The sequence below is a fragment of the Lipotes vexillifer genome, unplaced genomic scaffold, assembly GCF_000442215.2.
Source record: "Lipotes vexillifer unplaced genomic scaffold, Lipotes_vexillifer_v1.1 scaffold738, whole genome shotgun sequence".
NCBI lineage: Eukaryota > Metazoa > Chordata > Mammalia > Artiodactyla > Lipotidae > Lipotes > Lipotes vexillifer.
The window spans coordinates 483,287-494,802 of NW_006769699.1; the positions used below are offsets into that span (position 1 = coordinate 483,287).

At 43.1% G+C, this 11,516-nt stretch overlaps 1 protein-coding gene across 6 annotated transcripts in view; it reads left to right on the forward strand.

Annotated features, from left to right (window-relative positions):
- KIAA1217 (KIAA1217 ortholog) overlaps positions 1-4,487 on the forward strand; it is a 323,890-nt gene extending 319,403 nt beyond the window's left edge. For 2 of the 6 annotated variants that reach the window (XM_007445860.1, XM_007445859.1), the window contains exons 18-19: positions 3,164-3,286; positions 3,996-4,487. In XM_007445860.1, the coding sequence (XP_007445922.1) occupies positions 3,164-3,286; positions 3,996-4,487 (615 nt within the window). Of the gene's footprint in view, positions 1-859; positions 938-1,049; positions 2,646-3,163; positions 3,302-3,995 lie in introns of those variants that run through there. The other 4 variants (XM_007445857.1, XM_007445858.1, XM_007445861.1 and 1 more) reach the window with 4 other exon arrangements.
- Positions 4,488-11,516: the final 7,029 nt, after the last annotated feature.

Consider the following 11,516-nt stretch of genomic DNA (forward strand, 5'->3'; position numbering starts at 1 on the left):
AAAAAAAAAAAAATTCTTGTCTCTTCAAGGAAAAGCTGAATCATGATGTCATAGTCACCACCTGAGCCTCAAATATCTGTTTTGTAAATGTTTAGATGACATCTTGGCAGCATTGGCAGCACTGTCACTCTGAATTGCGATTTGATCATCTTGGCTACGATTAGTTTGAAGGTTATTTTGACACTTTACTTGGCAAGTTTAAGTACAAACTGGAAGTATGTTTTCAAATCTGTGATGTGACCAGGGAAAAATGGGTTTTTTTCATCTCAAAGTACCATACCCAAGCAATGCAGAGTCGTTATAGGACAATCCCCAAACAAGAAGCAGAGATGAGACTGAACTAGTTGGCAGAGACGTGAAAACTTTCCTGGTCTAGTTCCTTGGTTTATCAGCAAGAAAACTGAGGCCCGAGGAAGTGAAATGACTTGCCTGAAATAACACAGTTAAGTGGCAGATCTGGGTTAGAGTCAAAATCTGCCTGCTCACGTATTGTGCTTTCTACGATGCCATGCCACTCTTCTGGTTTTAGAGTCGGCTAAGCTCACAATCAGATGTTGAAAAGAGGAGGTGTTGGTCCAGAACTGGTCCCTTTATTCTCTTAACTGCTCCTCCCACCAAAATTTGAAATCCTTGAAATATTTTGCTAATTGAGATTTTCATCTTGTGCAAACACAGGGCATTTTTGGAAGTTGGAGAACCAAGCCACCCAAGGTAAACAGAGCTGTAGGCTCTGGACTGGTGTGTAACGAATGTGCTTGGCCCGCATGTTTTGAAGTGTAATTAAAGAAACAGTCTAGTTGTAGCCCACTTTGGGGGGGTGTGGTTTTGTGGAGTAACATGTCCTACACTATTCTACCAGAACTTGGAATTTTTCCGCGAAGACGTACGGAAATCTGATGTTGAATATGAAAATGGCCCCCAAATGGAATCCTGGAAGGTGAGTCCACCAGATCTGTGTTCCAACCGATACCATGCAGATTAATTCCCTTCCTTTGCAGATCCATTTCTGATCACTATGTGTGGTTTCCCTCCTCCACTCTCCCTCCCAGGTTACCGCAGGGGCTTCCATACCTAGTGACCATCCTAAGTGGGAAAGAGGAATGGAGAATGGTATTTGTGATGCAGCAAGAACATCAGAATACAAAACTGACATCTTAATGAAGGAAAGTTCCATATCCACTAAGAGTTTACTTAGAGACGGTAGAAACTATTCCCAGAGAAATGTGTCTAGGGTCAATTCTAGTTTCTCTGGCGTTAGTTCCTTAGAAGATGAAATCAACAAAGGACCTAAAATCTCAGGGCTGCCGTACCCTGTATCTGACACTGAGAATCAGAAGATGAATTATGGGAAGACAAAGGGAGTGAGTCAGCAAGGACAAGAAAATACAGATAAGTGTCACCTTCCCTCTCCCACTAGATCAACCGAATCGACTATTCGTGATGTCAAAACTCAAGACCAAGAGGTTCCCGTGACAGAGTTTGGCCAAGTTGTCCTAAGACCGAAGGGAGCCAGGCCTGCTAACGTGACGCCTGATGAGGATGGAGAGTCGACAGCAGGCTCTCCCACCGAGGAGAGTGCAGCCACCGACAGCATTGCCTTCATGATCACCAAAACCGCGGTCCAAGTTCTCTCCAGCGGGGAGGTCCGCGACATAGTGAGCAAACAGGGGCAAGATGTACAGACGGTCAACGTTGACGCCAAAAAAGAGGCAGCTTCCCAGCAAGAAGGCACTGACAGTGAAGAGCCGGTCGTGTGCCTGGACAAGAAACCCGTGATCATCATTTTTGATGAACCCATGGACATCCGGTCCGCATACAAGAGACTTTCAACCATATTCGAGGAATGCGACGAGGAACTGGAGAGAATGATGACAGAGGAGAAGATAGAGGAAGAGGAAGAGAATGGAGATACTGTGGTCCAGAGTAACACCTCCCGGGAGCTTCCTAAGCAGGAGGCCTCGGGCAACCTCGGAGCAGGGCGGGAGGCTGAGAGTAAATTCCAGCCGCACTTCCTTTCAGCGGAGAGCAGAATGTCAGGAGGACAGGAAGTGACTAAAACCGAGCAGAGCAAGTTCAACCCAGCCGATTCCCCAAGTTCAGAAAGCCAGGGCGACACGACCGATGACCAGTTTGAAAGCCCCAAGAAAAAGTTCAAATTCAAATTCCCGAAAAAGCAGCTCGCCGCTCTCACGCAAGCCATTCGCACGGGAACCAAGACGGGGAAGAAGACGTTGCAGGTGGTGGTCTATGAAGAGGAGGAAGAGGACGGCACTGTGAAACAGCACAGAGAAGCCACGCGCTTCGAGATCAGCGGGTCTCAACCCGAAGACTCCCCGAAGAGTGCGCTCAGGAGACCGGAGCAGCCCAGTCTGGAGAGCACAGCTCCGATGTCGAGAACTGATGAAATCAGAAAAAATACCTACAGAACGCTGGACAGCCTGGAGCAGACCATCAAACAGCTGGAAAATACGATCAGTGAGATGAGTCCCAAAGCCCTGGTTGATACCTCGTGTTCCTCCAACAGAGAGTCTGTTGCAAGCTCATCCCACGTGGCCCAGGAGGCCTGTCCCCAGTCCTGGCTAGTCCTGGATGAAGCTCCCACTGCCCTAGAGCCCCCCTCGTCTGTACCTTCAGCTTCACGTAAGGTATCTTGGTCTGACGGAAAATGACAAGAGCCAGCTGCTTTCTTAAATCTGTCATAATCACCATTAGCGAAAGGCGTCTTGTGATTTACTTGCTTCCTTTCAGGTGGCTCGTTTCGTTTGGTTTCGTTGTCTGTTCGCAATGATCCTTTCTCTCACACTTTCTCCCTCGCCTTCAGAACAACAACGACTAGGTGCCTAACAGCTAATTGATTCTGTTTTTACCTCTGTTGCTGACTGGTGTTGGGAAAACCGCAAGGATGCTGGGTCAGCCATTTGCCGTTGGAGTGATTGCTCTGATACTCACATTAAAATCCGTTTGATCAGTAGTGGAGCAGTGTTATTCTGTTTGATTCTTCAAATTAACCCCAGTGGTGTCTCCTGATGTCCGTCTCCTAGATCTGTCCTGCATGTAGGGCTGTGGCTTCACGTTGAGCTTCTGTGCGCACAGTGGGGCGGCCTCGGGGGTGAGCCGCTCACACGCGTCCTTTCTCTCCCCCCCTTGCTGCTTCTCCCCACAGGGCTCCACGGGAACCCCTCAGACGAGCAGGATGCCAATTCCCATGAGTTCCAAGAACAGACCCGGAAGCCTGGACAAAGCTGGCAAGCAGTCCAAACTGCAGGATCCCCGCCAATATCGTCAGGTAGTTTTACCTTAAACCCAATATTGGATGGACACTCTTGCGCTTAAGAAGCAAGTCACTGACTTAGTTTATACCAAATATTGCATTTTTCTTTGTAAGATACGGTTTACGTACACATCCTGGATCTGGGGGCATGAAGAGAGTCTAAAAGCCTCTGTTGAATTTCTCACCACTCTTTTGCATGCTCGCAATAAAACAGCTTGTACTTTGTGACTCCAAAGTTGACCTGTTAACACAAGGTGGCGGGCCAGGTGGCTTTCCTTGGGGGAGTGTAGTGGTTCATCAGAACACCTTGGGAAACCGAGACAGACAAAGCTGCCCTGAAAGTCGCCAGCACTAACGTGTACGTGGACGGCATCGCACTAGAGGCCCATTAACACTCCGTCACGATGCCTCAGCCCCGCCCCAGTAGCAGCCCTCACGCAGCCCTCGCATCTCCACCCGGCACCCGGAGGCGGTAGTAGAATGATGTGCCTGTTCTCACAAACACCCTTCGAGCTTCTTCCCTGTCCCGCACACCCTCTGCTCTGCACTTCGGGGGTTTCTCCCAGGTCCAGTACAGCACGACAAGACTTAGCTCAGGCCTTGAACTGGTTTGGTTTGGTGTCTTTGATTTAATGATTCTCAGAAGGGCTGTGTTGCCAGACCCTGTGGATTGATGGTGTTACCAGCTTTCTGACAAACTGTCTCCCGCCATCTTTATTTGCAGGCTAATGGAAGTGCTAAGAAAGCTGGTGGGGACTGTAAGCCTACTTTCCCCTCCTTACCTGCTTCTAAGATTCCAGCCCTTTCTCCCAGCTCTGGGAAAAGCAGTTCTCTGCCTTCTTCTAGTGGTGACAGCCCTAGCTTCCCTAATCCACCTGCTACTAAACCATCGGTTCCTTCTAACCCTCTCAGCCCCCAAACAGGACGATCTGCTCCCTCTGCCTCCCTCATCCCCTCTGTCTCTAATGGCTCCTTGAAGTTTCAGAGCCCCACTCATACAGGTAAAGGTCACCATCTCTCCTTCTCACTGCAGACTCAGAATGGCCGAGCAGCCCCTCCTTCCTTCTCCTCCCCGCCCCCCCCTGCCTCCCCAGCTTCACTGAATCAAGGTGCCAAGAGCATCAGGACCATCCATACTCCTAGCCTCACCAGCTACAAGGCACAGAGCGGAAGTTCAAGCAAAGCCACCCAGTCCACAGCAAAGGAAACCTCTTAAAGGCCAAATCCTATTAGGCACGAGTCGGAGTTGCATTTAAGAAAAAAAAAAAAAATTTTAACAGTCTTCGACAAGTGTTTCCACAAGAGAATGTAACATATCGCTGTACTGTTTGAGGTTTAATGCTAAGTATGTGCTAAATACTGGATTAATAGCTTTCAGTGAAGCTTGTTGGTTTTTTTTACTTTGTTGCCGTTATAATTACATAGTGTTTACTGTCTCTATTCAATACCTGTTAAATGAAGTAAGCATGTGTCACCAAAAGAGAGTACGGCAGGAGAGAAGGGTGTGGTGAGACAAGAAAAAAATGTATGAAGCATGTAAAACATGTATGATTCCAGAATTTTAGTATGTTTTGTATAAAAATATTTTTCATTACGGAGACTAGACGTGAACAGAGAAATACACAAGTGTGACTCTACGAATTGTGAAACAGATACTATAATATTTCCTTTTATTTTAGTGTTATTTAGCTTTATTACAGATTTCTATTTTTGTCAGAACCTCATGGTTCCTTTCGAGATCTTTTTTGCCAAAACATTTTGATACTGTAGCATTGCACATTTGAAAGTAGTGTGCTAGACAGCAAGCCAATGGACTTCTACACAGGCCGACACAGAGGCACGTGCAGAAGGCAATTATCAACCCTGCTGCACTGCCATGAAAATTACGTATAATAATTTGCCGGCCCAAGCAAGCTAGTTTTGTTCTGTTTCTTTCTTTTTTCTCTTTTCTAACATATTGGGATCCTCTAGTTGTTTTCTTTGCAGTATCTAAATCCTTCCTCTGTTTTCTGAGACCTGGTAACCCACACTATTGCATTGTGGATTTTAGAATGTACACTTCTGTACGGTTCTGTAAACTGATCAATTTTTGTAAATATATAAATAGACAACAAAAATACTGTATGTGACAGCACATAGAGTAGTTTTCCCACACCAAAGTTAATTTTTATGCATGCTTTAAAAATATACATCTTGGGATGGGCAGAAATGGAACTTCCTGGACATTTTTAAAAAGCAACAAGTTTGCACAGCTAGAGTGTTTTTGTAAATAAATGTATTTGTATAACACAGTTATGTAATATACAGAACTATAAGCAGAGACTTTGCAAAACTAAATAAAGGGCTGCATGCTTATTATTTTTTTGTACCTTGTCCCTATAACTACATCCTAGTCAAAGAACAAACGTAACCGTTACCAAGTTAAAAGGCTTTGGCTTTGAGGGCGTGGTAAGTAAACATGTAACCAGATGCAAACTGCTTTCCTGAAAGTTGTGCTTTTCTTTTTTTCTTCTTTTTTTTTTTAATATCTTTATTGGAGTATAATTGCTTTACAGTGGTGTGTTAGTTTCTGCTTTATAACAAAGTGAATCAGTTATACATATACATAGGTCCCCATGTCTCTTCCCTCTTGCGTCTCCCTCCCGCCCACCCTCCCTATCCCACCCCTCCAGGGGGTCACAAAGCACCGAGCTGATCTTCCTGTGCTATGTGGCTGCTTCCCACTAGCTAGCTATTTTACGTTTGGTAGTGTATGTATGTCCATGCCACTCTCTCGCTTTGTCCCGGCTTACCCTTCCCCCTCCCCATATCCTCAAGTCCATTCTCTAGTAGGTCTGCATCTTTATTCCTGTCTTGCCCCTAGGTTCTTCATGACCATTCTTTTTTAAGATTATATGTGTGTGTGTGTGTGTGTGTGTGTGTGTGTGTGTGTGTGTGTGTGTTAGCATATGGTATTTGTTTTTGTCTTTCTGACTTACTTCACTCTGTATGACAGTCTCTAGGTCCATCCACCTCACTACCAATAACTCAGTTTCATTCCTTTTTATGGCTGAGTAATATTCCACTGTATATATGTGCCACATCTTCTTTATCCATTCATCTGTTGATGGAAACCCATGCACATATGGTCACCTTATCTTTGATAAAGGAGGCAAGAATATACAGTGGAGAAAAGACAGCCTCTTCAGTAAAGTGGTGCTGGGAGGAAAACACAGCTACATGTAAAAGAATGAAATTAGAACACTCCCTAACTCCCTAACAAACACAAAAATAAACTCAAAATGGATTAAAGACCTAAATGTAAGGCCAGATACCATCAGACTCTTAGAGGAAAACATAGGCACAACACTCTATGACATAAATCACAGCAAGATCCTTTTTGACCCAGCTCCTAGAGAAATGGAAATAAAAACAAAAATAAACAAATGGGACCTAATGAAACTTCAAAGCTTTTGCACAGCAAAGGAAACCATAAACGAGACAAAAAGACAACCCTCAGAATGGGAGAAAATATTTGCAAACGAAGACAAAGGATTAATCTCCAAAATTTACAAGCAGCTCAATATCAAAAAACAAACAACCCAATCCAAAACTGGGTGGAAGACCTAAACAGACATTTCTCCAAAGAAGATATGCAGATAGCCAACAGACAAATGAAAGAATGCTCACATCGCTAATCATTAGAGAAATGTAAATCAAAACTACAATGAGGTGTCACCTCACACCTGTCAGAATGGCCATGATCAAAAAATCTACAAACAACAAATGCTGGAGAGGGTGTGGAGAAAAGGGAACCCTCTTGCACTGTTGGTGGGAATGTAAATTGATACAGCCACTCTGGAGAACAGTATGGAGGTTCCTTAAAAAGCTAAATACAGGGGCTCCCCTGGTGGCACAGTAGTTGAGAATCTGCCTGCCAATGCAGGGGACACGGGTTCGAGCTCTGGTCTGGGAAGATCCCACATGCCGCAGAGCAACTGGGCCCGTGAGCCACAACTACTGAGCCTGCGCGTCTGGAACCTGTGCTCCCAACAAAAGAGGCCGCGATAGTGAGGCCCGCGCACCGCGATGAAGAGTGGCCCCCGCTCGCCACAACTAGAGAAAGCCCTTACGCAGAAATGAAGACCCAACCCAGCCAAAAATAAATAAATTTTTTTTAAAAAAAACTAAAAATAGAACTACCGTACGACCCAGCAATCCCACTACTGGGCATATACCCTGAGAAAACCATAATTCAAAAAGAGTCATGTACCAAAATGTTCACTGCGGCTCTGTTTACAATTGCCAGGACATGGAAGCTACCTAAGCTCTGCTTTTCTGAAGGCTCTGGGATGATGCATGGTGAGTTCCTGACAAATTCATCGCAAGTATGGTGCCTTTTCCCGTGCAACCTGCGGACCCTCTTCTCCATGGCTGACAGCAAGCAAACCAGATACAGTGTCCGCCACCCTCATTTGCCAGACAGGCTCTTATTACTTTCTTTTTTAAATTTCCAGTATTAGTAAAGTAGAAATAAAATGCCTTTATCACTAGGTTTTCTTGTTTTTGTTTTTTTGAGTTCTCAATTTTAAAAAATATTGTTGGTCTAGAGGGAAATATGCTAGCTAACATTACGCCATGTGTATTCATTTTAAAAATCAGGAGACAAGCTAGTGAAAATAATATCAAGATTATGAATTGACTGTAAGAAACCTCAGGAACCTGCTTATCATTATTTTCTGCCCCCTCCCAATATTTAACTTGACTTCATGTCAAGTACAAATATTACTATTACTTTAGCACCTGATTTTTAAAAAATTTAGTTAGTTTATTTATTTTTTGGCTGCATTGGGTCTTTGTTGCTGCATGTGGGCTTTCTCTAGTTGCGGCAAGCAGGGGCTACTCTTCATTGCGATGCGCAGGCTTTTCATCACGGTGGCTTCTCTTTGTTTCAGAGCATGGGCTCTAGGCACTCAGGCTCAGTAGTTGTGGCACACAGGCTTTAGAGCGCAGGCTCAGTAGTTGTGGCGCATGGGCTTAGTTGCTCCATGGCATGTAGGATCTTCCCGGACCAGGGCTTGAACCCTTGTCCCCTGCACTGGCAGGCGGATTCTAAACCACTGCGCCACCAGGGAAGCCCAGCACCTGGCTGTTAATGTTCTCAAACTTCAGGTTTCCTGAGCTGGGATGCCTTCACTAGTAATATGTTAGTATGTCTCTACTCATTATATTAATTGTAATCACATATTTCAGGGCACATTCAGGAAAGTCATTATCTTTTTTGCCCCCCTTTTTGTCCAGTTTTATTGTGATATAATTGACATATAGTGCTGTATAAGTTTAAGGTGTACAGCGTAATGATCTGACTTGCACACATCATGAAATGATGAGCACAATAAGTTTAGTGTCCAAAGAAGACATACAGATGGCCAATAGGCACATGAAAAGATGCTCAACATCACTAAAAGAGAAACGCAAATCAAAACTACAATGATGTACCACCTCACACCAGTCAGAATTGCCATCATGAAAAAGTCTACAAGTAACAAATGCTGGAGGGGGTGTGGAAAAAAGGGAACTCTCTTACACTGTTGGTGGGAATGTACATTGGTGTAGCCACTATGGAAAACAGTATGGAGGTTCCTCAAAAAACTAAAACTAGAGTTGCCATATGATCCAGCAGTCCCACTCCTGGGCATGTACCCAGACAGAACTATAATCTGAAAAGATACGTGCACCCCTACATTCATAGCAACCCTTTTTACAATCGCCAAGACATCAAAACAACCTAAATGTCCGTCGACAGATGAATGATAAAGAAAATGTGGTACATACATACCATGGGGTATTACTCAGCCATCAAAAAAGGATGAAATGATGCCATTTGCAGCAACATGGATAGGCCTAGAGATTATCATACTAAGTGAAGTAAGTCAGAAAAGCAAATACCTTATGATATCACTTATGTGTGGAATCTAAAATATGACACAAACCAACGTATCTATGAAACAAAAACAGACTCACAGACATAGAGAACAGATTTGTGGTTGCCAAGGGGGAGGGCAGGATTGGGAGTCTGGGATTAGTAGAGGCCAACTATTATATATAGTATGGATAAACAACAAGGTTCTCCTGTATAGCACAGGGAACTATATTCAGTATCCTATGACAAACCATAATGGAAAAGAATATATATATGTATGTATAACTGAGTCACTTTGCTGCACAGAAGAAATTAACACAACACTGTAAATCAACTATACTTCAATAAAATTTTTTAAAATTAAAAAAAATAAGTTTAGTGAAAATCCATCATCTCATACAGATACAAAATTAAAGCAATAGGAAGCCATTATCTTATACTTTTTAGGTATAAAAGGTTCCAACATTTCAATCATGTCCCATAATCTCAACTGTGTTATATAAATTATAATGTATATATCACAATGTATACATAAAATATAATATAGCTAAAATATATACACAAGCTAGCTGTTCATGTCAGTTTATTTGCTCCTGTATGTGGACAAGCTGAGAATTCTTTGTGAGCAGCTATACAGAGTTTTCAGTTGACCTTCAGACTTACCAGAGCTCTGGCCAGGATGATGGTCAGTTTCAGCCAGTGTAATAAAGACTGGAGCATGTTCGCCAGGTAAGGAAAAGCTCAGCATGTCTCCAGCATTACCTTGCCCAAGACCCAGCCAAGCGCTGCCTGCCTCCAACACCATACACAAAAGTAAACTCCAAATGGATTAGAGACCTAAATGTAAGGCCGGACGCTATCAAACTCTTAGAGGTAAACATAGGCAGAACAGTCTTTGACATAAACCACAGCAAGATCTTTTTTGACCCACCTCCTAGAGTAATGAAAATAAAAACAAAAATAAATAAATGGGTGGGACCTAATGAAACTTAAAAGCTTTTGCACAGCAAGGGAAACCATAAACAAGACAAAAAGACAACACTTAGAATGGGAGAAAATATTTGCAAGTGAAGCAGTGGACAAAGGATTAGTCTCCAAAATATACAAACAGCTCATGCAGCTCAATATCAAAACAACAACCCAATCAAAAAATGGGTGGAAGACCTACATAGACATTTCTCCAAAGAAGACATACAGATGACCAACAAACACATGAAAAGATGCTCAACATCACTAATTATTAGAGAAATGCAAATCAAAACTACAATGAGGTGTCACCTCACACCAGTCAGAATGGCCATCACCAAAACTACAAACGATAAATGCTGGAGAGGGTGTGGAGTAAAGGGAACCCTCTTGCACTGTTGGTGGGAATGTAAATTGATACAGCCACTATGGAGAACAGTATGGAGTTTCCTTAAAAAACTAAAAATAGAACTACCGTGAGACCCAGCAATCCCACTACTGGGCATATACCCTGAGAAAACCATAATTCAAAAAGACCCCAATGTTCATTGCAGCTCTATTTACAATAGTCAAGACGTGGAAGTAACCTAAATGTCCATCAGCAGAGGAATGGATAAAGAAGATGTGGTACATATATATAATGGACTATTACTCAGCCATAAAAGGAACGAAATTGGGTCATTTGCAGAGACGTGGATGGACCTAGAGACTGTCATACAGAGTTAAGTGAATCAGAAAGAGAAAAATATATGTTAACGCATATATGTGGAATCTAAGAAAAATGGTATAGATGATCTTGTTTGCAAAGCAGAAAAAGAGACACAGACGTAGAGAACAAACGTAGGGCTACCAAGGGGGAAGGGTGGGGTGGATGAACTGGGAGATGGGGACTGACATATATACACTATTGATAGTATGTATAAAATAGATAACTAATGAGAACCTACTGTATAGCACAGGGAACTCTACTCAATGCTCTGTGGTGACCCAAATGGGAAGGAAATCCAAAAACGAGGGGATATATGTATAGGTATAGCTGGTTCACTTTGCTGTGCAGTAGAAACTAATACAACATTGTAAAGTAACTATACTGCAATAAAATTTTAAAAAATAAAGTGGGTGATGTTAGATTGGGTGAGCTCCTGGATTTTCAGATTTTATTCAACCACCATTAATGGACTCTCGCTACATATTATTTTAAGCTCATCATTCAACCAACAGATGGTTGCACCTGAAAAAAGATTCTTAGAAATAAACCATGGGGCTTCTCAGATTCATTCACCAATCAATCCATCAACCAGTGCCACCTACTGGCTGTGCAACCTTGGACTTGTCTTGGTTTCCTCATCTATTAATAGAAAATAGTATTGGAGCCTC